The sequence below is a fragment of the Pan paniscus genome, chromosome 9 (assembly GCF_029289425.2).
Source record: "Pan paniscus chromosome 9, NHGRI_mPanPan1-v2.0_pri, whole genome shotgun sequence".
Lineage (NCBI taxonomy): Eukaryota > Metazoa > Chordata > Mammalia > Primates > Hominidae > Pan > Pan paniscus.
The window spans coordinates 11,819,994-11,846,914 of record NC_073258.2 but is presented as its reverse complement, the minus strand read 5'-3'; the positions used below and the strand labels follow the sequence as shown (position 1 = coordinate 11,846,914).

Sequence of the window (26,921 nt, the reverse complement as noted above, 5' to 3'; positions counted from 1 at the left end):
TTCCCATAACAAAATTATTACATCTGCAAATAAATTAAAAAGAAATGAAAAGGCTGGGAGTGGTGGCTCACGCCTATAATCCCAGCTACTCAGGAGGCTAAGGCAGAAGAATCGCTTGAACCTGGGAGGTAGAGGTTGCAGTGAGCCGAGTTCGCACCACTGCACTCCAGCATGCAGGACAGAGTGAGACTGTCTACAAAAAAATAAAAAATAAAAATAAAAATGTAAACTACATTATTTTTTACAGACTAACATAATATTCAGAAAAGTAGTATGCCACATTTTCAGACTATTTGATACTGAGGGAAGTGGCTCAATATGTTGAACAGGAACTAAAAATAGTATAATACTTTTTAAACTGTTAAAACGATAAAAGCAAAAAGGTGGTAAGAGATGACTATATAAACAAACATGTTTGAGTCTTATAATCACCCATCAGGGAAGGACTCTAAAAATACATAGAACCTTTTAATAAACCCCATCAATTTCTATTTGAAGCTTCTATTTTAATTCAACTAAATGTCAAATTATTCCTTTAAACTCTGCCACCAGATATCAAGGTACCTGATGTTAGCTGTAAACACTGAAGGTAAACAAATTACCTGGGGGGAAAAAATTGCCAAAGGGCCATCCCAAGACACTTCTGCTATTCGATTACGAACCTTTTAAACAATAGATTACATACACTCAAAATAATTTAGGAAACTTGCCTGCCTGTCTCACAGGTAAATCCAGCTGTTCCGACATAGTAATCTGGAGCAGTGTGGAGACAAAATTCAGAGACTTGTGTGCCTACAAAGAAAAAAAGTCCATTTTAAACTTCTGCAAATAAATATACTTTAAAATTACAGATCAAAGAGGCTCCAATACATTTCCATTGCTTGGCTCGCACAAAAGGCTCTTCATAACTGGTTCCAGCCTTATTTCTCATCACTCCCTTATATTGAACTTTAAGGAATTTGATGACTTAAATTCTAAAACTTTTTGGATGTTTTCATTAGCCTGTATAGCACTGCACTTCCCATTTATCCCAACTAGCATTCTTTTTTCTTTAATTTTTAAGACAGAGTCTCACTCTGTCGCCCAGGCTGGGGTGCAGTGACGCAATATTGGCTCACTGCAACCTCAGCCTCCCCAGGTTCAAGCGATTCTCCTGCCTCAGCCTCCCGGGTAGCTGAGACTACAGGTGCACATGACCACACCCCACTAATTTTTTTTTTTTTTTTGAGACAGTCTTACTGTCGCCCCCAAGGTGAGAGTGCAGTGGCGTGATCTCGGCTCACTGCAACCTCCACCTCCTGGGTTCAAGCGATTCTCCTTCCTCAGCCTCCTGAGTAGCTGGGACTAGCGCCACCATGCTCAGCTAATTTTTGTATTTTTTTGGTAGAGACGGGGTTTCACTGTATTGGCCAGGCTGGTCTCGAACTCCTGACCTCGTGATCTGCCTGCGTCTGTCTCCCAAACTGCAGGGATTACACGTGTGAGCCACTGTGCCCAGCCCTAATTTTTTATATTTTTACTAGAGTCGCGGTTTCACCATATTGGCCAGGCTGGTCTCGAACTCTTGACCTCGTGATCCACCCGCCTCGACGTCTGAAAGTACTGGGGTTACAGGCGTGAGCCATTGCGTCTGACCCCCAACTAGCATTCTTTTTTTTTTTTTTTTTTTTTGAGACACAGTCTTGCTCTGTCGCCTGGGCTGGAGTGCAATGGCATGATCTCGGCTCACTGCAACCTCTGCCTCCTGGGTTCAAGCGATTCTTCTACCTCAGCCTCCCGAGTAGCTGGGACTACAGGCACGCGCCACCATGCCCGGCTAATTTTTGTATTTTTAATAGAGACGGGGTTTCACTATATTGGCCAGGCTGGTCTTGAACTCCTGACCTTGTGATCTGCCCGCCTTGGCCTCCCAAAGTGTTGGGATTACAGGCGCGAGGCACCATGCCAGGCCCTCCAACTAGCATTCTTAACCTACACTGGTGACAGCAGCTCAAAAACAATACCCTCTGTGGCACCTGTTTCCTCTTTTAAGTAATTTCTCCATAGAAACATTTCATTAAATGGCCAGACACATACGAAATCAATAAAAATGAACAGTTTAGTCCAGGCATGGTGGCTCTGGGAGGCCAAGGCAGGAGGATTGCAATGAATAGTTTGGGGGTAGTGTCCAAGGTGGTAATAATGTTATTTCTTGATATGACTGCTGTTTTATACAAGAGTGCTCAGTCTGTGAAAACTGACTGTACCTTTATGACCACCTTTGTGTATACATGTTACATTTCAAAAGAAAAGTTAAAAATCAATAGCTTTGAACATACAATAAAACAATAGACTATATAATCATAATTTAATACATTTATATGAATATGCAATAGAATTTCCCACATTTTAAAATTTTTAAATTTTCCACATTTTATATTATAGACCTGGATCACTTTCATTAATGGTACAAAAAGGTTACATATTCCTAAATTTGTCATATTTGCTTCTGATTTTGTTTTTTTTAATTTTTTGTTTGCTTTGTTGCCATTGTTGTTAGGTATCAGGTCTCGCTATGTTGCCCAGGCTGGTCCTAAACTGCTGAGCTAGGCTCAGGAGCTCCTGCCTTAGTCTCCTAAAGTGCTGGGATCACAGGCGTGAGCCACCACACCTAGCCTGCTTCTCATTTAAAGAACTGAACATTTTATCTTGAAATGGAGGGCAAAACAATCTTTTTAAAATTAACATTCAAGTCAAATCCCTTATTCTATATTTTCTGTTTCATTCTCCTTTGTCCCAATATAACCACCACTTATACTGTCATCTTTTAGCTCAAGTATTTTTCTACACATGTTCACATGAACAATATTCTGATTTTTATTTTAGTATCTTCTTTTTTTTTTTTTGAGACAGAATTTCACTCTTATCGCCCAAGCTGGAGTGCAATGGTGCAATCTTGGCTCACTGCAACCTCCACCTCCCAGGTTCGAGCAATTCTCCTGCCTCAGCCTCCAGAGTAGCTGGGATTACAGGAACATGCCACCACGCCCAGCTAATTTTTGTATTTTTAGTAGAGACGGGTTTCGCCATGTTGGCCAGGCTGGTCTCGAACTTCTGACTGCAGGTGATCCACCCGCCTCGGCTTCCTGAAGTGCTGGGATTACAGGCGTGAGCCACCTGCGCCCAGCTATTTTAGTATCTTCTTACAGACTTTACCCCACTCTGCAAACACATTCTTATAGAGAATTTTCCAGCTGGGTGCAGAATTTTCCTTTGAATATACTTTTCCATTGAATGTAAAAAATTATTTCACATTAGAATCTAGACTTTATTCTTTCAATCACTCCAAAAATTACTTATTTAGTAGGCCGGGTGCAGTGGCTCACGCCTGTAATCCCAGCACTTTAGGAGGCCGAGGCGGGCGGATTACGAGGTCAGGAGATCGAGACCATCCTGGCTAACACAGTGAAACCCCGTCTGTACTAAAAATACAAAAAATTAGCCAGGTGAGGTGGCGGGCGCCTGTAGTCCCCAGCTACTCCGGAGGCTGAGGCAGGAGAATGGCGTGATCCCCGGGGGCGGAGCCTGCAGTGAGCCGAGATTGCGCCACTGCACTCCAGCCTGGGCAACAGCGAGACTCCGTCTCAGAAAAAAAAAAAAAATTACTTATTTAGGTGTTTGTGGTATAAGACATTATGCCAGCAGCTGAGGCTACAGGGTTGAATATGACAACCGGGCTCTATGACCTCATGGCAACTTACAGTGTTGTCAAGAAATACAAGATAACCAAATAGATAATTGCAATAAAGTACAATCGGAGATAATTGCAATAAAATACAGTCGGCGCCCCCATATCTGTGGGTTCCAAATCCATGAATTCAACCAACCACAGATGAAAAATATTTGGGGGAAAAAAATTTTAAATAACAATACAACAATAAAAATAATACAAACAGTACTTAATACAAGTACAGCAACCATTTACGTAGCATTTACATTGTATTAGGTATTAAAAGCAATCTAGAAAGATTTAAAGTGTTCAGGGGGATGTGTACAGGTTATAAGCAAATACTACACCATTTTATATTAAGGGACTTCAGCATCCATGAATTTTGATATCCGTGGGGGTCCTGGAACCAATCTCTCATAGTTACCAAGGGAAAAGCGTGTAATGGAAGAAGTAGCAGTATGGAAGAATCAAAAGGAGGATCCCCTAATACAGAAGACCTGAACAGAAGGAGTTAGGTGGATGAAAGGGAGGTATTGACCCTTTCCACTATCCTAGATGTGAACACTGCCAACCACTATCACTTTACTTAAACACCCTTCCACCTATGCCACTCAGCATACCATTTATTCTGGTCTCTCTCCTTCTCAGGCTCCTTTACTGATTTCTCATCCTGTTTAATCTATAAATGCTAGAATTCACCAGGACTTGGTCATAGGCCATCTTTCTTCTCCCCAGATGATCTCATCCAATCACTATCTTTACAAAGCATAATTTTCCCCTCAAAATTATTACTCTACTTCCCTGCACCATTTCTCCCAACCTCTCATCACTATCCTCACAGTAATCCTCACCACCTTCCTCTTCATCAACCCAATTTAATATATCAAGTCCTGTCAATTCTATACCCAAAATCCTTCTTTAAAATGCTGCTGGGCGCGGTGGCTCATGCCTGTAATCCCAGCACTTTGGGAGGCCGAGGCGGGTGGATCACCTGAGGTCAGGAGTTCAAGACCAGCCTGACCAACATGGAGAAACCCCGTCTCTACTAAAAATACAAAATTAGCCGGGGTGGTGGTGCATGCCTGTAATCCCAGCTACTCAGGAGTCTGAGGCAGGAGAATCGCTTGAACCCGGGAGATGGAGGTTGTGGTGAGCCGAGATTGTGCCATTGTACTCCAGCCTGGGCAAGAAGAGTGAAACTGTCTCAAAAAAAAAAAAAGCATCCATTTTCTCCATTCCCATGAACACCAACCTAGTCCAAGTGACTATCATCCCTCTTAATTTAACTATTTGTGCCCCCAATCATTCTCCATTTAGCAGCCAAAGATCTTTTAAAATTATAAATCAATCCCCTTTAAGCAAACCTTTTAACAAGCTTTCTACTGCAGCTTCCAAGGTCCTACATGAAGACATCTTGTCCCTGCCATTTTCTTCAGCCTCATTTTTAAAAACTTTCTCAACACGCTCCACTCACTGCCCCACCTACCAGCCTTTAGGTTCTTTCAACAAGAAAGAAACATATTTAACAGATACAAAATCACAGCTAGATAGAACTAGTAAGTTCTAGTGTTCTATAGCACTGTAGGGTAACCATAATTAACAACAATTTATTGTATATTTTCAAATAGCTAGAAGAGCAGATTTTCAATGTTCCTAGCCCAAAGAAATGATATACATTTGAGATGAATATGCTAATTACCCTGATTTGATCATTATGTTGTTGTATACATATACTGAAACACCACTGTATCCCATAGATATGTATTATACAATTATCATGTATCAATTATAAAATAATAAAAGCAAAAAGAAACACATGACTTCATTTCAGAGTCTTTGTACATGCTGTGTCTTTCTACCTACAACATCCTTCTCTTGCATGCTCCACCAGTTAACTGGTTCACAGCTTCGCATTCTTTGGGTCTCGGCTTAAACATTATTTCCTTACAGAAGCCTTTTCTGCCTGATCACTCAAGCTAAAGTAGGGCTCCCTATTGCTCTCATAACCATTATTTTTCTTCATAATGCTTATTACATATTTGTTTACTATATTTGTAGATGGGTCTTATGCCTGTTTCTCCTATTAATTAGACTCTAAGCCCCACTGAGTAAGGACTATACTGTTTATATCCCCAGTTCTTCATATGACACGTGGCATTTAAGCTATTAAAAAAATTCACTGAATGAATTGGAAGAGCCAAGAAATAAATGCCTTGGAAGATGTGATTGCCTAGGGGCAGTGTAGAGTGAGAAAGGTTTTTATATTTAAGGGACAGACGGATGAGCCTAAAGGACACTACTATCCACACTACTAGGGCACTTTTCAGACCATTTACATTACAGTATATATCTTATCTCCTGCATCAAATCATGAATTCCTGGAACGAACTGCTGCAATCAGATAGTCTTGGTTGTAAATCTAGGTGATGCCACTTCCTAGAATGCTAAGCCTTCAACAAGTTCATTCAGTAAATCTAAGTCTCAATTACAAAATAAGAATAATAAAATCTACTTCACAGGATGGCTACAAGGAGTATATAAAACAACACAGAAAATATCTTAGCAAATATCAAGACATAACAAATTTTATATCCTTTGGTATATCCATATTCAGTAGAATCTCACCTTTCTTAGAGTACGCTCTAACATCAGTAAGGTGTAAATCGATGTATAGCCAAGTTACCCTTTAGTTCCTTAAATCACCCACAAAGCACACATATATGGTTTTGCGTATACAATCTCTCTTGAGATCCCAACACTGAAGTTTTTCCTTAACTTGAAACAGACTACTTTATATGATTAGAACCCCAGATTAAACTGTTGGTTTATGTTTGGAAGCCATGTTGGAACAACAAAAACTGCCCAGCACAGTGGCTCACACCCGTAATCCCAGTCCTTTGGGAGGCTGATGCAGAAGGATCACCTGAGGTCACGAGATCAAGACCAGCCTGAGCAACATAGCAAGACACTACCTCTACAGAAAATTTTTAAAAATTTACAGGCACCTGCCACCGTGCCCGACTAATATATATATATATTTTTTTGTATTTTTAGTAAAGACGGGGTTTCAACATCTTGGCCAGGCTGGTCTTGAACTCCTGACCTCGTGATCCACTGCGCCCAGCCTAAAAATTATAATAGCTGGAAGTGGAAGCATGCGTTTGCAGTTCGAGGCTGCAGTGAGCTATGATCACACCACTCCACTCCAGCCTGGGCAGCAAAGCAAGACCTCAACCCTAAACAACAACAAAAACCACCACTGTTTCTGTTGGCTGGACAGATGTATAGCAACATTACGTGTGTTAAGGCAGGCAAATCTAACCTATAGTAATAGAAGTCAGAAAAATAGTAACTTGGAGGAGAAACAGTACTGAATAGGAAGAGTACCACGGAAACTTTCTAGGCCAATGAAAATGTTACATGTCTCTTGGTCTGGGTGCTGGTTACCCAGATTTAACTTAAAAAAACAAAACTGAGACTATTTTTACCCCAACTTTCACAGCAGCGTTACTCATAATACTCTAAAAGTGGAAACAACCTGTATGCCCATCAACTAATGAAAGTAAAATGTGTCTTATCGATACATACAATAGAATGCTATTCGGCAATTAAAAAAAATGAAATACTGATACATGTTACAACAATGTATGAACTTTGAAAACAATACTGTATGAAAGAAGCCAGTCACAAAAGACTACATATTGTATGATTCCAATTACATGAAATGTCTGGAATACACAAATCTACATAGACAGAAAATAGGATTGTTGCCTAGGGCTAGGAATGGGGTCGGGGCAGAATGCGGAGTGACTGGTAAGATATGAATTTTCTTTGTGGGGTGATGGAAATGTTTTAAAGATTGGGTGATGGCTGTACAACTGTGAACATACTAAAAGCCACTGTATTGCATACTTTAAATGTGTGAATAGTTAAATCGACAACACTGAACTATGAAAATAAGCACTTACGACTTTGTTTTTGAGATGGAGTCTTGCTTTGTCTCCCTGGCCGGAGTGCAGTGGCGCAATCTCGGCTCACTGCAACCTCCGCCTCCCAGGTTGAAATGACTCTCCTGTCTCAGCTTCCTGAGTAGTTGGGATTACAGGGGCATGTGCTGCTACGCCCAGCTAATTTTTGTATTTTTAGTAGAGAGGGGTTTTCACCATGTTGGCCAGGCTGGTCTCCAACTCCTGACCTGAAGTGGTCCACCCACCTGGGCCTCCCAAAGTGCTGGGATTATAGGGGTGAGCCACCATGCCCGGCCCAACACTCATCCCTTTATTAACCTTATTACCTTCAAAAACATATAAGTATAAATTTTAAAAGTGCAATGGATGAAAAAAAGCATAACTTTCAGCAAGGCATGGTGGCTCACGCCTGTAATCCCAGCACTTTGGGAGGCTGAGACGGGTGGATCACCTGAGGTCAGGAGTTCGAGACCAGCCTGACCAACATGGTAAAACCCCATCTTTATTTTTTAAAAAATACAAAAATTAGCCAGACGTGGTGGCGGCTGCCTGTAATCCCAGCTACTTGGGAGGCTGAGGCAGGAGAATCACTAGAACTTGGGAGGCAGAGGTTGCAGTGAGCCGAGATTGCGCCATTGCACTTCAGCCTGGGGAACGGAGTGAGCCTCCGTCTCAAAAAAAAAGCTAACTTTATAACTTTCAGACAACTAAGCTAAAGTAAAAATAAGAAAGTATATTTCTGTTAGCGGGGATATAGCACAGGCAATCTCAACCAGGGACATCCATCTAGCTGCCCCATACACATTTCTACCCACCTGAAATCCTTAAGACATGAAGACTTGTATTCTCCCAAAGAAGGTAACAAATGAGGGCCGGGGGCGGTGGCTCACACCTGTAATCCCTGCACTTTGGGAGGCCAAGGCAGGCAGATTACAAAGTCAGGAGTTCGAGACCAGCCTGGCCAACATGGTGAAACCCTATCTCTGGTAAACATACAATTAGCCGGGCATGGTGGGGGGCGCCTGTAATCCCAGCTACTCAGGAGGCTGAGGCTGGAGAATGGCTTGAACCTGGGAGGTGGAGGTTGCAGTGAGCCGAGATCGTACCACTGCACTCTAGCCTGGGCGAAAAGAGTGAAACTCCATCTCAAAAAATAAAAATAAAAATAAAAATAAAATAAGCTTAATTAAAAATATCACTAGTTTCAATCTTTATCACAAAAACCCTTTAAAATTTGGGCAATTATGGTATTATTGTCAACAATTTGGCAAACATCAATACAGGCCTCAGAAGATGCTACAATAGATTTTTTATATGAGTCAAAATATAAATATAACTTCTGGATGCTGCCCCTAATTATATGCCCAGTAGTCCCCTTCTCAAACTCCTGGATTCTAGCATAGAACTGAAGCACCAAATGAGTCATTATACATCATTAATTAGGGCTAAAACTCCTAATACTCTAAGTTTTAAAAGCTCTTAACCATAACACAAAATCACCTTCCTAGACATCTTTGAACCTTCTCATTATCTGTCATCAACCCAGATAATTTCAATAGTCACACTTAATTCATCTCATCAAAATTCTTCAACAAACCCAACTCCATTCTACTTACTAGTACTGACAATGCACCAGACACTATAGAGAAAAAAAGATCAGTATGAAGTTATGTTGGGAGTTTAATTCCAATTGGGCTAATAAGTAAAATTTCAAGTTAGAACCTAAGGGACGTAAACTCAGAAATCAGAGAAGACTTTGAACAGTGAAAGATAAAAATGAATTGGTAGGTTGTGGCCAAAAAATTTAATGAGTATGAATTTTTTGTGAAGGGTTGTACATGATCAGATTTATGCTATAGGAAAATGAGGTCTTGAAGCACTGTGAAGAATGTAATGAAGAATGTAATTCAAGGATTGATGACTATAAAACATGAATGAAAAACTATTAGTACAACAGGTAGTAGCAACAGGCCTCAAAAACCTAGGCCCCTATTCTACTACACAGCCAGCTTCCCTGCTGCTTTCTCTGCCACCCAAAATAAGCTCAACTTTAAAAAATAGAAAAAGAAAAACGCACACTCTCACATCAACGAATTTCCCAATATGGCCACCCTTTTAACTTACAATCTTATCCCTGCCCCCTTACTAGCATTCCACTCACTAACACTGTAATCAGAAATTGCTTTCCCCTCTGACTGCGTGGAAAATTAATAATAATTTTAAAAATTAAAAGGCTGGGGGCGATCGTTCACGCCTGCAATCCCAGCACTTTGGGAGGCCGAGGAGGGCGGATCACGAAGTCAAGAGATGGAGACCATCCTGGCCAACATGGTGGAACCCATCTCTAAAAATACAAAAATTAGCTGGGTGTGGTGGCGCACGCTTGTAGTCCCAGCTACTTGGGAGGCTGAGGCAGGAGAATCACTTGAACCTGGGAGGCAGAAGTTGCAGTGAGCCGAGATAGCGCCACTGCACTACAGCTGGGAGACAGAGAGAGACTGTTTCAAAAAAATTAAAAAATTAAAAGAAAAAAATTAGAAATTACTTTTCCAAGGTTACCGATACTTTAATGCATTTTCCCAGAAAGTCTTCAGTTTGTTTAACCTCTCTCATTTAGGAGTATCAACACCCCTTTCTTTTTTCTAAATTTTTTTTACTCATTTTCAAAAGTAATTCATGCTCTTTGGTACAGAATTTATTAAATCTATGTAAGAAAAAGGAAATTAGGCCTGGTGTGGTGGCTCACGCCTGTAATCCCAACACTTTGGGAGGCCGAGGAGGGTGGATCACCTGAGGTCAGGACTTCGAGACCAGCCTGGCCAACGTGATGAAACTCCTTCTCTACTAAAAATATAAAAAAATTAGCTGGACGTGGTGGTGGTTGCCTTGTTATCCCAGCTACTAGGGAGGCTGAGGCAGGAGAACTGCTTGAACCCAGGAGATGGAGGTTGCAGTGAGCTGACACGGTGCCACTGCACTCCAGCCTGGGCAACAGTGAGACTCCGTCTCAAGAAAAAAAGAAAAAGAAAAAGGAAACTAACCACTAACCACAAGCAACCTTCTTAAAATTATCTTTCTTGGCTTCTCTCTTACTTTTATGCACAAAATCTCCAGTCTGCTTTTTCAGATGTTTATCAAACTACTCAAAATAGGCATGGTTGAAAGTTTAGCCCTCTAGTCCATCCCATACCTTTGGATCATACTACTGTAATCACCTGCCTGCAGAAGAATATCACTTTTCCATTGCTGCTTTCTCTCCTAAACTTCAGCTCCACATTCCAATTGCCTGCTAGACTTTTTCTACTTGATGTTTACCAGCTCCTCAAACTAGACACTCTGTATGTAACTCATGTCTTCAAAATCAGTTTTCCCTCTGGACCCACATTTTCCAATGTAATCACTAATGTCAGTATCTTTTAAAACATACTCTTCAAACCCGTAACTTTTTTTTTTTCTGAGACAGAGTCTTGCTGTCGCCCAGGCTAGAGTGCAGTGGAGCAATCTTGGCTCACTTCAGCCACTGCCTCCCAGATTCAAGCGGTTCTCATACCTCAGCCTCCTGAGTAGCTGGGATTACAGGCACGCAACACCATGCCCGGCTAATTTTTGTATTTTTAGTAGAGACAGGGTTTTGCCATGTTGACCAGGCTGGTCTTAAACGCCTGACCTCAGGTGATCCACCCACCTTGGCCTCCCAAAGTGCTGGGATAACAGGCCTGAGCCACCGCACCCGGCCAAAACTGTAACTTTGTATTATTTCTCTCCATTGAAATATAACCAAAGAGACTTTCAATTAGCTACTATACTTCAGACCATTTTTAAGGAACACAGGAGGTAGAAGAATCCTGTGCTATCAGATTTTTACATAAAATACAACCAGGTAATTTCAAGAGCCAAGGAACTTCTAACCTTTCTTGTTACTAAAGCATTTGACAAGCCGGGCACAGTGGCTCACACCTGTAATCCCAGCACTTAGGGAGACCAAGGTGGGCGGATCTCGGGAGTTCGAGACCAGCCTACCAACATGGAGAAACCCCGTCTCTACTAAAAATACAAAATTAGCCGGACGTGGTGATGCATACCTGTAATCCCAGCTACTCAAGAGGCTGAGGCAGGAGAATCGCCTGAATCCGGGAGGCGGAGGTTGCGGTGAGCCGAGATTGCGCCATTGCACTCCAGTCTGGGCAACAAGAGCGAAACTCCGTCTCAAAAAAAAAAAAAAAAGAATTTGACAAAGGCAAATATGACATCTACCTTGGCTACATGAAATATAAGGCATAGTGAGGTTAAGTCATTATAGTCGTAGACTCAGGACAAGGCTAAGGCTCTTCACTGCGTCCCTCTGCCTTTGTTAAAAAACAGTAATAAGCCAAGTGCAGTGGCTCACACCTGTAATTCTAGCACTTGGGAGTCAAGGCTGGGCAACAAAGACAGACCTCGTCTCTACAAAAAATCAAAAACTTAGCCAGATGTGGTGGTGCACGCCTGTAGTCCCAGCTAGTTGGGAGGCTGAGGCAGGAGGATAGCTTAATCCCAGGAGAGTCAAGGCTGCCATGAGCCATGTTCACACTACTGCACTCCAGCCTGGGTAACAGTGTGAAACCCTGTCTCAAAAAATAATAACAATAAAAATAATTTTAAAATATTATTTTTATGCTTTCCAACTAGGAAGTTTTATGTTATTTTATTTTTTAAGATGGAGTTTTGCTGTCGCCCACGCTGGAGTGCAGTGGTGTGATCTCTGCTCACTGCAAGCTCTGCCTCCCAGGTTCATGCCATTCTGCCTCAGCCTCCTGAGTAGCTGGAACTACAGGCACCCAGCACCATGCCCGGCTAATTTTCTGTATTTTTAGTAGAAATGGGGTTTCACCATGTTAGCCAGGATGGTCTCCATCTCCTGACCTCATGATCCACCCACCTCAGCCTCCCAAAGTGCTGGGATTACAGGCGTGAGCCACCACGCCCGGCCAGAACTTTTATTTTATTTTTCTTTTTTTGAGGCAGAGTCTCGCACTGTTGCCCGGGCTGGAATGCAATGACGTGATCTTGGCTCACTGCACCTCCGCCTCCCGGGTTCAAGTGATTCTCCTGGCTCAGTCTCCCAAGTAGCTGGGATTACAGGCACCCACCAACACACCCGGCTAACTTTTCGTATTTTTAGTAGAGACAGGGTTTCACTATGTTGATCAGGCTTGTCTCGAACTCCCGACCTTGTGATCCGCCCACCTCGGCCTCCCAAAGTGCTGGATTACAGGCGTGAGCCACCGCATCTGGCCTCCAACTAGGAACTTTAAAAAAAAACTTTTTTATTAGAAATCATTTAGCAGCTGGGCGCTTTGATTCATGCCTGTAATCCCAACACTTTGGGAGGCAGAGGCGGGTGGATCACCTGAGGTCAGGAGTTCAAGACCAGCCTGGCCAACAAGGTGAAACCCCATCTCTACCAAAAATACAAAAATTAGCCAGGAGTGGTGGCGGGCGCCTGCAGTCCCAGCTACTCGGGAGGCTGAGGCAAGAGAATCGCTTGAACCCAGAAGGCAGAGGTTGCAGTGAACCAAGATTGCGTCACTGCATTCCAGCCTCGGTGACAGAGCGAGGCTCTGGTTAAAAAAAAAATTTTTTTTGTAGTGACTGGGTCTCCCTTTGTTGCCCAGGCTGGTCTCAAACTCCTGGATGAGCGATCCTCTTCCTGCTTTTACCTCCCAAAGTGCTGGGATTACAGGCGTGAGCCACTGCGCCCAACCTCTTTCAGATCTTTAACAAGCTATATCATTGAATAACTTGCTATCTAACAGCCAAAGTATCCAGGGACTTTCCTTCTCCCAAATTCAGAACAGTACTTCAAAATATTCCTGGTGAAGGAATGTTATCTAAACTACAGGCTACTCTCGTCTTCCTAAAATATTTTGCTTAATTCTAAACATTCCAAATTATCTTACAAATATGCCATTATTTTACACTTTTCCAGACCTAAGATTTTCATTAAATACTTTTAATAAAATGAAATCAAATGAACCATTTATAAGTAAGGTATATCATATACAGCAGTAATAGTTAACCTTTTGTGACAATCCCAAAAGTGATCCAGGGTAGTGTGAGTTAAAAAAAAAAAAAAAAAACCACACACACACACAAAATATCAAGAAACTTATCAAAAGCAAGATCACTTTTTCATATAAAGCAAGTGAGAAAGTAGCACTGCTGCCTATATATATAAAACCATTAGGCCGGGCACAGTGGCTCAGGCCTGTAATCCCAGCACTTTGGGAGGCCAAGACGGACGGATCACCTGAGGTCAGGAGTTCGAGACTGGCCTGGCCAACATGGCGAAACCCCGTCTCTACTAAAAATATAAAATTAGGCCAGGCGCAGTGGCTCACGCCTATAATCCCAAGACTTTGGGAGGCTGAGGTGGGCAAATCACCTGCAGTGAGGAGTTCAAGACCAGGCTGGCCAACATGGTGAAACCCCGTCTCTACTAAAAACACAAAAATTAGCCGTGTGTGGTGGTGCATTCCTTTAATCCCAGCTACTCGGGAGGCTGAGGCAGAATTGCCTGAACCCAGGAGATGGAGGTTGCAGTGAGCCGGATGGCACCAATGCACTCTAGCCTGGGCAAAAAGAGCGAAACTCCACTCAAAAAAAAAAAAAAAAAGGTATATACATATAACCATTATATACCATATTGAGCTTAGGAACTAAGAGTTTAAATGTCTCCTGGGTAAACCCTCTAATTCCACTTACAGCATTTTTCTTGACTGCAAATATAACAGGGGAAAGACTATTGATGCTGAGATCATATCCACCTTAGCCAAAATCAGATCTAATAGTTTCCTCATCCAAAACTTACATGTAGCTTTATTATAGTACTGACCACATGTATTGTAAGGGCCAGTGACATGGTGATTATGGAGCTCTAGAAAGGCAGTGATCATAAATTTCTCTGCATCTAACTACTTAGCTCACTGCCTAGCACACAGACATTTGCTGTTACATGAACCAGACTGGGAATTATCCTTCGGAATGAGTATTTCATAAAAATCTTCCTGGCATTATATTTAAAAATGCCGGCTGGTGTGGTGGCTCATGCCTGTAATCTCAGCACTTTGGGAGGCCAAGGTGAGTGGATCACTTAAGGTCAGGAGTTCAAGACCAGCCTGGGCAATGTGGTGAAACCCCGTCTCTACTAAAAATACAAAAATTAGCCAGATGTGGTGGCATGCACCTGTAGTCTCAGTTACTCAAGAGGCTGAGGACTGAGAATCGCTTGAACCTGGGATTGGAGGCTGCAGTGAGCCAAGATCATGCCACCACACTCTAGCCTGGGCAACAGAGTGAGAACCTGCCACAAAAATAATAATAATAATAATAATAATAAATTTAAAAAAATAAATAAAAGAGCTAAAGCCTATATTGTTATTTATTAATATTATAACAGGAAGTCAGTCATAAAGCCTATTACTGGCAAATCAAGGAATAACAATAACAAAAAATAACAATTCATGACCTCAAGAAACTTAAAATTATAGTGGGGAGAAGAAAAGTTAAGTAAAATTAGGCCAGGCGTGGTAGCACGTGTCTGCAGTCCCAGCCACTTGGGAGGCTCAGACGGGAGGAGGCTGCTTGAGGCCAAGAGTTCTAGGCTGTAGTGTACTATGTAGTGCAGTGGAGCCCACTGCACTCCAGCCTGGGTAACATAGCAAGGCCTTAGCTCTGAAAAAATTAAAAATAAGCCTGGGCAACACGGTGAAACCTTGTCTCTACAAAAAATACAAAAATTAGTTGGGCATAGTGGCACATCCCCGTAGTCTCAGCTACCTGGGAGGCTGAAGTGGGAGTGTTGCTTGAGCCCGAGAGGGAGAGGCTGCAGTGAGCCATGATGGTGCCACTGCACTCCAGCCTGGGTGACGGAGCAAGACCCTGTCTCAAAAAATAAATATAAATAAATAGGCTGGGCAGGGTGGCTCATTCCTGTAGTCCCAGCACTTTGGGAGGCCGAGGCGGGCGGATCACAAGGTCAGGAGTTGGAGACCAGCCTGGCCAACATGGTAAAACCCCGTCTCTGCTAAAAATACAGAATTAGCCAGGTGTAGTGGCAAGCGCCTGTAATCCCAGCTACTTGGGAGGCTGAGGCAGGAGAATTGCTTGAACCCAGGAGGCAGAAGTTGCGGTGGGCTCATATTGTGCCACTGCACTCCAGCCTGGGCAACAAGAGCAAGACTCCGTCTCAAAAAAAAAATTTATTTATTTATTTATTTATTTATTTATTTTTATTTTTATTTTTTGAGATGGAGTTTCGCTCTTGTTGCTCAGGCTGGAGTGCAATGGTACGATCTCAGCTCACCGCAACCTCCACCTCCCAGGTTCAAGCGATTCTCCTGCCTCAGCCTCCCTAGTAGCTGGGATTACAGGCATGCGCCACCACGCCCAGCTAATTTTGTATTTTTAGTAGAGACGGGGTTTCTCCATGTTGGTCAGGCTGGTCTCGAACTCCCAACCTCAGGTGATCCGCCCGCCTCGGACTCCCAAAGTGCTGGAATTCCAGGCATGAGCCACCATGCCCAGCCAAATTTTTAAATTAAATTAAATTAATTAATTAATTTTTTTGAGATGGAGTCTCACTCTGTTGCCCAGGCTGGAGTGCAGTGGCACGATCTCAGCTCACCGCAACCTCCGCCTCCCAGGTTCAAGCGATTCTCCTGCCTCAGCCTCCTGAGTAGCTGGGATTACAAGCATGCGCCACCGCACCCAGCTAATTTTGTATTCTTAGTAGAGATGGGGTTTCTCCATGTTGGTCAGGCTGGTCTCAAACTCCCAACCTCAAGTGATCAGTCCGCCTCAGCCTCACAAAATGCTGGGATTACAGGCGTGAGCCACCGTGCCTGGCCAAATAAAATTAATTTTAAAAGTAAGCCAAATATGTATGACACATCAGTGCTATAGAGAAAAACAAGTGAAAGGAAATAGGGAGTATGATGGTCAAGGAACCCCTCAGTGTTAAGGAGACATTTGAACAGGGATGGAAGGAAATGAGAGAACAAGTGAGGGGGATAACTATGTGAAAGGAGTTCCAAGGAGTTAAGTGCAAAGACTCTGAGGCAGAAGGCTATTTTGTTTTGAAACTGTCTATACTATAAACACTTTAATAACATTTACAAATTTTACATTGAATCAGTGATTATTTCACTTTGTGAAGAGATTCATTCAAATGTCAATGATCTTATTCTTTGGTTCTAAATGAACCAAAACACAGCTTCACTGGAATGAGAGACATCATAGAATAATTCGTTCTATCTTCTCCAAAGCAAGAGCCTTTCAGAAATGTTACTTCCTCATTCTTAACTATATTCAAGACTTATCTGAGACCTGTCTCCCAAATCAATGTTCTGCCACAAGAAAGTCAAAGCAAAAAATATTTAAATGGAAGAAGGGAGAGGGAGAAGTCGTGTATTAAAATGGAATGAAAGTAAATATACTAATAGAAAATTTACCTTAGGAAGAATATTTAAAAATCTAGGTGTTATAATTGAAAGAAATGTATGAAATGTAAATAGCTAAGGATTACAAAAATAAAGGCCATGTAACAAATTTTCTTTGACAGATTAGCGGTGTTCACTGTTTGACAGTATTCCAAAACAGTAGTTTAACGGTTAAGTAAAAAAGGCTTTGAATACTATTTTGATCATTTGTTTATCTTCCAAAAACTAGCTTGTGAAATACCCCAGGTTTCTATTACAAGACGTTAGTGCATATACTAGACATGTAATGTCTATTTGAGGAATAAATGAATTTCAGATTTTCAGGAAGTATTATTTCCCCCATTTTTGTAGAAGCAAACCAACTCTTCAAGTACTCACTTTTAAAATTAATAATTACATGCAAGTATAATTAGTGAAAATAATACGCGATTAGAGCAAAGTCATGGTAGAAATGACCATGACTAAACTTTTAGCTTTTCTAGGCTTGTAACTGCATTACTATTTAATAAGCAAAATAATTTTCAACTTAACCCATGTCTATCACAAAGCAAATCAAAACAAAAAGTGATCCATTGCTCCTTCCATAGTTTGGTAATGGTTCAAAATGGTAATACGGTTCAACTCACTATTTTATATCCAAAAAAATCTAAGCTCCTCCCAAGGTGACTCTGAGTGTAAAACTTTGAACATGTAATCATCACTTTGTGTGGTATAATAATGATCTCATTTACATATAAAATAGATTTAACATTCTGAAATAATTTTACATTTAATTTGTGTAAACTCTGTAGGTAGTCTTCTTGAACTGTAAGTTCCATGAGGGCAAGGATCTCTAGTGCAGCCCTTTACACTGAAAAAGTCCAATTAGTAATATTTCTGCTGTTTCTGGTAAGTCAATATAAACAATGTTTTTAAATTATTTACTTACCAGCTAAAAGACGCATAAAATAGTTGAATTTCTATTTTAAAGTGTGATTTTTCAGTTAAAAAATGTACACTAAAGTTCAGTAAAGCTGGCAGACTCAGCAGCATGCTAAAGGACGGTTACTAACTGGCAGAAAAGTTACAGCAGCCCTTTTAAGAAGGATTTAAAATACTGATCATTAATACGTAAAAATGCAAAAGTTTAGAAACAAAGAATGACACTGGAGATAGTACAATAAATATTCATGGAATTAAGCTGTTTTCCAAGGAGCGGTCCCCACAAAATATGGGGGGGAAAAAAAAACCTTCAGAGAATGCAATATCTGAACTGATAAGGAGCTCAGCACGTTCCAAGGCACTCAGACTTAACATTATCTCACCTGTCTGTCACAGCAACTCTGTGGCGTAATTTTATGAATGGGAAAAACTCAGGATCAAGAGGCTAAGCGACTGGCCCAAGGTGACTCAAGGAATCAATGGTGCAGCTATACCTAGAAGGGTGCACTTCACCTGATCCTTCCCACTACATAAGCCAGCTCCCCGACTGAAGCATTATGACAGCGGAAGAGCAGGGATCAGACTCTGTGAGTGTCCCGCACTACCCCTGTCCTGCCAAGGAGGCGCGGGCTTGCCTTTGAAAGCCTTCCCTAGCAACTCAGCCAGAGAGGAGGAAGTTGTGCCCGAGGCAGGCCACTGATCAGCCCAGCAAAGTGACAAGGATGACAGGCGCAGCCCCCAAAGGACCAGCCGGCATTCCCAGGAGCCCTTCCAAACCCTGCGACGGCGAGACTGGTCTCAGAAACATCTGAAAAACCTCCCAGTAAGTTTCGCCCCCTCCTGGACGTGAGGAACGAGCTGGGAATGAGCCAGAGGTCGGCCAGCCACCCGAGCCGGCCATGTGTCCAACCCGTCACGCCCGCCCCGCCTCAGCCGGCTCCTCATGCCTAGACCGCAGCCAGAGGCCCAGCTCAGGATCCGAAGCAAAGGCAGCCTTGGCTGCAGCCACCACCACCACACCACACCGAGGCGCCCCGGCGTGGAAGTCGCCGTCAGATGTCCGCCCCACCCTCCTGCTGGGACCCTCAACGACGTCGTCCGCGCCTCCGGCCAGGCCCCGGGGGCTCGGCCTGCCACTTCTGTCCACCCGCCTGCCCGCCGCCACCGCTAGCCGGGCGTCCTTACTTCATTGAGCTGGCGCTCCGCGGCCTCACGCAGGGCTGGGTCCATGGTGCCCCGCAGGGCCTCGATAATGGTGTTGGGGTCCATCGCAGCGCGGACTCGGTCAAACCCGGGGCTCGGGTGCTACTGGGCCAGGAATAGCGCCACTCACTGCGCACATGGACCCGCCGCGCTCCGCAGCGGCAACCGGCGCGAAAGGAAAGAGAAGCGCCAAGGCCCCGGATAGAACCTCTTCGCCTCGGCGTGGAGGCGGGAGATGCTCCGGCGACTTCCTGTGGGCGCGCCTGCGGAGCACTTTGGGAGATGTAGTCCACAAACACAGTCCGCCGCCCACGTGGCTGCCTGAGCTGTAGTTCCTACAGACAAGTCTTTCCATTCAAAAACGAAAAACGTTCAAGTTCCACAAAAAGAAAAGTAAAACAATCAGTTACAAAAGGTTTCACATACTATATCCACAGTGTTCATAAAGGGAGTCAGATACAGTGTGTGGTGCAATCTATTGCTAATGGCTGCGTAATTGAAGGAAACTTTCTGAAAAGCAATTTGAGATGTGTTTCTGATAGCCATTAAAATATTTAAACTACCGGGCGCGGTGGTTCACGCCTGTAATCCCAGCACTTTGGGAGGCCAAGGCGGGGGGATCACGAGATCAGGAGATCGAGAGCATCCTGGCTAACACGGCGAAACCCCGTTTCTACTAAAAATACAAAAAAATAGCCGGGCGTGGTGGCACGCGCCTGTAGTCCCAGCTACTAGGGAGGCTGAGGCAGGAGAATCGCTTGAACCCGGGAAGCGGAGGTTGCAGTGAGCCTAGATCGTGCCATTGCACTCCAGCTTGGGCAACAAGAGCGAAACTCCGTCTCAAAAAAACAAAACGAAACGAAATGTTTAAACTCTGACCCAGTAATTCCACTTATGAGACTTTATCCTAAGGCAATAACACGGAAGATTAAATGAACTTTATGTGTGAAAGGTTTTTATCACATTACATATTAGTAATTACCAAATACTGAAATCATGGCTTTTTATTGAGTATCCAAATTTTAGTTGGGACTTCATATAAATCACCTCTTAATGCAGAGTAAATGCATAATCGCTATTAAAATACACCTTCCTGCCAGGCGCGGTGGCTCACACCTGTAATCCCAGCACTTTGGGAGGCCAAGGTGGGCGGATCACAAGGTCAGGAGATTGAGACCATCCTGGCTAACACGGTGAAACCCCGTCTCTACTAAAAATACAAAAAAATTAGCCGGGCGTGATGGCGGGCGCCTGTAGTCCCAGTTACACTGAGGCAGGAGAATGGCGTGAATCCAGGAGGTGGAGTTTGCAGTGAGCCGAGATCATGCCACTGCACTCCAGCCTGGGTGACAGAGCGAGACTCTATCTCAAAAATAAATAAATAAATAAATAAATAAATAAAAATAAAAGACACCTTCCTAGCCAGGCGTAATCCTCCTGTTGAGGCAGGAGGATTGCTTGAGACCAGAAGTTCAAGGTGGCAGCCTGTTAAGATCGTGCCTATGAGTAGCCACTACGCTGCAGCCTGGGCTACATAGCGAGACCCCATCTCTAAAAAAAGAGGGAGGTGGGGGAGAAAGAAAGAAAGAAAAAGTTTGTTTTAGAAAGGTTAAATAACTTACCCAAGGTCACGTAGTAAGAGGTTCAACTAAGATTTCAAACCTAAGATCTTTGTTTTCAAACTTTCCATTGTTTCCACTAAATCACTCTGCCTCTGAAGAGAAATGTTGAACAATATAGGACTGGTTAAGCAAATAGCAAGAATCCAGTAAATTAAATATTTCACAGCCATTAAAAAGTATAACAAAAAAGTATTTATGGAAGGATATAGCTTTGTAACATGGACAAAGACTGAAAAGCAAGGCTAGCAAATGAAAATAATTTATTTTCTATTAACAGGATGGTGAGATTTGGAGTAATTTCCTTTCATATCTGTTATTATTGTAACAAAGTTATATAAACAGATATACTTAAAATTAATTATAAGCCTTCAAATACAATGTGTTAAATGATCACTTATTGTTTTTAATTTACAAAAAAAAGAGAAGGAAAGGCTCACGAAAGCCTTTCCCTGAAGCGGTGGGTTTTGCAATGTTACTACCTTGTATATGCCAGCCACTGTGCCTGGAAGTACTGGAAGTAAGACAGAATTATTCCTAACTTAGGCCGGGCGTGGTGGCTCACAACCGTAACCACAGCAATTTGAGAGGCTGAGGTGGGTGGGATCACCTGAGGTCAAGAGTTCGAGACCAGCCTGGCCAACATGGCAAAACCCCATCTCTACTAAAAATACAAAAATTGCCTGGCCCGGTGGCTCACGCCTGTAATCCCAGCACTTTGGGAGGCCAAGGCGGGCGGATTACAAGGTCAGGAGATCGAGATCATCCTGGCTAACACAGTGAAACCCTGTCTCTACTAAAAATACAAAAAAATTAGCTGGGCGTGGTGGCGGGTACCTGTAGTCCCAGCTACTCGGGAGGCTGAGGCAGGAGAATGGCGTAACCCGGGAGGTGGAGCTTGCAGTGAGTCGAGATTGCGCCACCGCACTCCAGCCTGGGCGACTGAGCAAGACTCTGTCTCAAAAAAAAACAAAAAAAATTAGCCAGGCATGGTGGTGCTCACCTGTAATCCCAGATACTCAGGAGGCTGAGGCAGGAGAATCACCTGGACCAGGGAGGCAGAGGTTGCAGTGAGCTGAGATCGCGCCAGTGCACTCCAGCCTGGGCAACAGAGCAAGACTCCGTCTCAAAAAAAAATTTACAAATGAAGAACCCGAGGCTCAGGCTACTTAAATTGTGAAGAGTCAGAAAGTTTTCATAATAATAACCTGTAAAAAGTGTAATAGTGTTACAAATACAATCTGTTTAAGAATTTTCCTCTCCCTGAATTGTTTGAACCCGGAAGGTGGAGGTTGCAGTGAGCTGAGATCGTGCCATTGCACTCCAGCCTGGGCAACAAGAGTGAAACTCCGTCTCAGAAATAAAAAGAATTTTCCTCTCCCTGCTCCACTGCTCAAAGTGAAGGCCTTGAAAACAGGCTTATGTTCTATTCACCTTTGTATCCTCACCTCCTACCACAGAGTTAGAATGTATAGGAGGAGTTTAAAAAATTCTTTAAGTGAATAAATGAAGAAAGGAATTAATAAACTAGTAATGACTTATAGGTGGCTGAGCCAGAATTGAAGCTTCATTCTTCATGATTCAAAAGCTACTCCTCTTTCTAATATTATATGCCTATTTTAGATTCCAGAATTGACTTGTTTATCATGGAATTGTGAAGATTTTAGCAGAGCACAATGTATATGAAAGAAACTGGCACATAGAAGGTAGTCCAAAAATGTTAATTTCCTCTCCCTAAAACTGAAAGGGAAAAGAAGTGGTAGTGAAAAATATGGTTTTAAGCTGTAGTGCTGGGAACAGGGAGCCAACAAGGCTTGCAGATCTACAGCTGGCATGGGGCCTGTGTCTCATCCTTCATAGAGAACAGAGCACACTGGGTACAAGATCCTGTCTGGGGAGCCAGCATTCCAGTATCCACAAAAGGAGCTTGGCCCCAGGGAGCATTCAGGAGCTAGTTGGTAGAGTGATTAGCACACTCAACCTATTTGTAGATTTTAGTTTTATTTTGTCAAGCTAGTGACACAGAGAATGTGACTTATGTGACTGGAAATTTCAGTGTGAACTCCTCTAGGGCAGAGACCACATCCATCTTTTTGTGGTAGGCACAGAAATGAATGAGTGCTCAATAAATAAGTATGAGAAGACTAATGAAAAAAGTGGTTTGTTAAGCCACTGTAAACACAATTACATAACCTTATGGTGTCCCACAATCCCAATCCCCAGCACAGCAGCCAACACAGGTATCTAAGCCTCCTTAGGCAAGGTGAAGGCTGAGAATTCAGAAAAGCATAAACCATAGTCTCAGAGTTGATTTTGAGGTAGGATGAAATTAGACAAAAATTAAGAAGAGATGCGGCCGGGCACAATGGCTCCTCATGCCTGTAATCTCAGCACTTTGGGAGGCCGAGGCTGGCAGATCACGAGGTTGGAGAGATAGAGACCACCCTTGCCAACATGGTGAAACCCCGTCTCTACTAAAAATACAAAACTCAGCTAGACGTGGTGGCGTGCACCTGTAGTCCCAGCTACTCGGGAGGCTGAAGCAGAAGAATTGCTTGAACCCAGGAGGTGGAGGTTGGTTGCAGTGAGCCGAGATCACACCACTGCACTCCATCCTGGCGACAGAGTGAGATCCGTCTCAAAAAAAAAGAAAAAAAAAGAAGAAGAAGAAGAAGAGCTGGGCCTGACTCAGTGGCTCACACCTTTAATCCCAGCACTTTGGGAGGCCAAGGCAGGTGGATCACCTGAGGTCAGGAGTTCAAGACCAGCCTGGCCAACATGGTGAAACTCTGTTTCTAGTAAAAATTTAAAAATTACCACAGCGTGGTGGTGCGTGCCTGTAATCCCAGCTACTTGGGAGTCTGAGGTGGGAGAATCTCTTGAACCTGGTAGGCGGAGGTTGCAGTGACCTGAGATTGCACCACTGCACACCAGCCTGGGACACACATTGAGACTGCATCTCAAAAAAGAAAAAAAAAAAGATAGTTATACCATAAGGGAATGGAAAGAATTAGTGTTCCCTTTACAGGCCCCCATTGGGGCTTTTGTGGGTGAATGCCAATGACAAGACCCTTGATGATAATTGACACGGGAAAAGATCCCTTGTCCCCCTCTCAGAGTCTGAGATGGCAGTGTGGCTCCCTTCTTCAGTGCCTCCCTGCTCAAACCTCTCAGGGAACATACAGACAGGTAAGGCTGTGGGGCTCTGAACCCACGGCAGTGTCTAGTGGTGAATGTTTACAGCTCCTAAAGCCCCAGTGGGTGTGTGTTATAGGATGCTCTTTTAGTTTTGCTGTCTGTAGGTGGCTTGTGTTAACCAGCTCAATTAGATCCTCTACCTTGTTGCAAGGACAGAGGACTTTCTGTATCCCCGTGTACCGGAACAATTGGATCACACCTGGGCTTGGAGAATGAGTGCAAGGTTTTATTGAGTGGAGGTAGCTCTCAGCAAATGGGGGAAATGAGAAGGGGATGGAGTGGGAAGGTTTTCCCCTGGAGTCGGGCCATTAGTGGCCTGGGTTTTCCTCCAACTGCCCAAGCCAAACTCCGCCTCCTTCTGCTTCTGCCGGTCGGTGGCCTACCGGCATGCCAGTGCCTGTTAGCGCCACCCTCTTGATGTCCAGCCACCTGTGTGTTCCTTCACCGATGTGCTCCTCTCGACGTCCAGCTGCCTGTGTATTCCTCTGCTGATGTGTTCCTTTTGATGTACAGCCGCTTGTGTGTCTGCCTGTTACAGTCTCAGGGGTTTCTATAGGCACAGGATGGGGGCGTGGCAGGTCAGGGTGGTCTTGGGAAATGCAAAATTTGGGCAGGAAATGCCTGTCCTCACGCAGGTCCATAGGGGTGGAGCCCTAGTCAGGGATCATGCCTTTTTCTTTTCTTTTCTTTTCTTTTTTTTGAGATGGAGTTTCTCTCTTGTTGCTCAGGCTGGAGTGCAATGGCGCGATCTGGGCTCACCTCAACCTCCACCTCCCAGGTTCAAGCGATTCTGCTGCCTCAGCCTCCCTAGTAGTTGGGATTACAGGCATGTGCCACCACGCCCGGCTAATTTTGTATTTTTAGTAGACACGGGGTTTCTCCATGTTGGTCAGGCTGGTCTCGAACTCCCGACCTCAGGTGATCCGCCCGCCTCGGCCTCCCAAAGTGCTGGGATTACAGGCATGAGTCACCACGCCTGGCCATGGATCATGCCTTTTTCTACCCAGCACTTACCTTCTCCGCTTCCATATCATTTAAAGGGATCACACTCTTCCCTTCCCAGCATTCCCATATCAATAGTACCAAGCACCCAAAGTCATCTTAGAGCCCAGGCTGATTTTGTCAAGATATTCACAGATATTGAAACCCCGCATTCTATACTTCCTATGTTATGCCTATTTCAAATAGTCAAAACATTTTAGACCAAATTTTTCATAAAGTTTTGGGTTTTTTTTTTTTTTCAAATTTTCTTTTTCTTTATTTTCTTTTTTTTTTTTTTTTTTTTTTTTTTTTTGAGGCAAAGTCTCACTCCATCACCCAGGCTAGAGTGCAGTGGCATGATCTCGGCTCATTGCAACCTCCCCCTCCTGGGTGCAAGAGATTCTTCTGCCTCAGCCTTCTGAGTAACTGGGATTACAGGGACACACCACCACATCTGGCTAATTTGTGTATTGTTAGTAGAGACGGGGTTTCACCATGTTGGCCAGGCTAGTCTTGAACTCCTGACCTTAAGTAATCCACCCGCCTCGGCCTCCCACAGTGCCAGGATTACAGCCAAAATATAATGAAAAATATATTTTTCATTATATTTTTAAATAAACTAGTCCTCATTCATTTTTACGCCTTGGCAAGATTTGTACTCTAAACAATTCAAAACGCAGGGGGAAAAGGACAGACATCGATTCTGTTCTGAGGCATGTACACACTGTGTTGCCTCAAGTAAAACATTTCATCTCACTGTCCCTAATTTTATTTTCCATTCTGTAAAATGAGTAAATAGTCCTATCACAGGCTATGAAAATTATTCTGAAGATCAAATAAAGTTTGAAAATCTTTTGCAAGCATAAAGTTCAGTAATGTAAATTGTTGTTGGTTGTCAGGAAAGGGCTAGGGAGAAGGAAGGTAAGAGGGCAAGGAAGAAGAGGTAAAGTGAGGAAACAGAGACTTTCTGCAGAGCATTGTTCCCGGTAGCTGCGAGTCCTCACATTCAGCAGTTTGATACCGTTTGTGAATAAAACAGTATATTCATAGGAAATATAGTCAATCTTGTATTGAACGTAGTCACTGAAGACCACTTTCCTTTTTTTTTTTTTTTTTTTTTTTGAGGGACAGAGTCTTCCTATGTTTCTGACACTAGCCTCAAACTCCTGGACTCATGAGATGCTCTGGCCTCAGCCTCCCAAGTAGCTGGGACTACAGGTGTACACCACCATGCCCAGATAATTTTAAAAATTTTTTGTGGCAATAGAGTCATATTTGCCCAGGCTGGTCTCAACCTTCTGGCCTCCAGCAATCCTCCTATCTCAGCCCCTCAAAGTGCTGGAATTATAGGTGTTACAGGCGTGAGCCACTGCCTCAGTACTTACTGCCAGTAAGTACTTTCTTTTTGTCTTTTTTTTTTTTTACTCAGCATGTTTCTGAGATTATTTTCATGATGTTGAGTGAATCAGGAATTCCCTCCTTCTTGTTGGTAAATGGTAGTCCATTCAGTTGATATACAATTATCTATTCATCTGCTGAAGGATATTTGGGTGGTTTCCAGTTTTTAGCTAATGTAAATAAAATTGATATGTATATTTCTATATACAAGTCTTTGTGTGAATATATGCTTTCATTTCTCTGGTAAATAGCTAGGAGTGGAATGGCTGGTTTGCATTGTAAATGTATATGTAAATTTGTAAGAAACTGTCAAACTGTTTCACAAATGAGTTGTACAATTTTATATTCCCACCAGCAATTTATGGGCATTCTGTTGTTCCACATCTTCACCAACAGTTAGAATTCTCAGTGTTTTTAAGTGTATCCAGTGGAGAGGATATGTAGT

The 26,921-nt window shown here is 43.1% G+C and overlaps 1 protein-coding gene across 1 annotated transcript in view; it reads right to left on the bottom strand.

Annotated features, from left to right (window-relative positions):
* The window catches only part of IPO7 (importin 7), a 62,607-nt gene extending 43,080 nt beyond the window's left edge, over window positions 1-19,527 (bottom strand). Inside the window, exons 1-2 of the mRNA XM_003818140.7 lie at window positions 19,263-19,527; window positions 711-792 (exon numbers count right to left, since the gene is read on the bottom strand). Coding sequence (XP_003818188.1) covers window positions 711-792; window positions 19,263-19,346 — 166 coding nt within the window. The 5' untranslated portion in view covers window positions 19,347-19,527. The remainder of the gene's footprint in view (window positions 1-710; window positions 793-19,262) is intronic.
* Window positions 19,528-26,921: the final 7,394 nt, after the last annotated feature.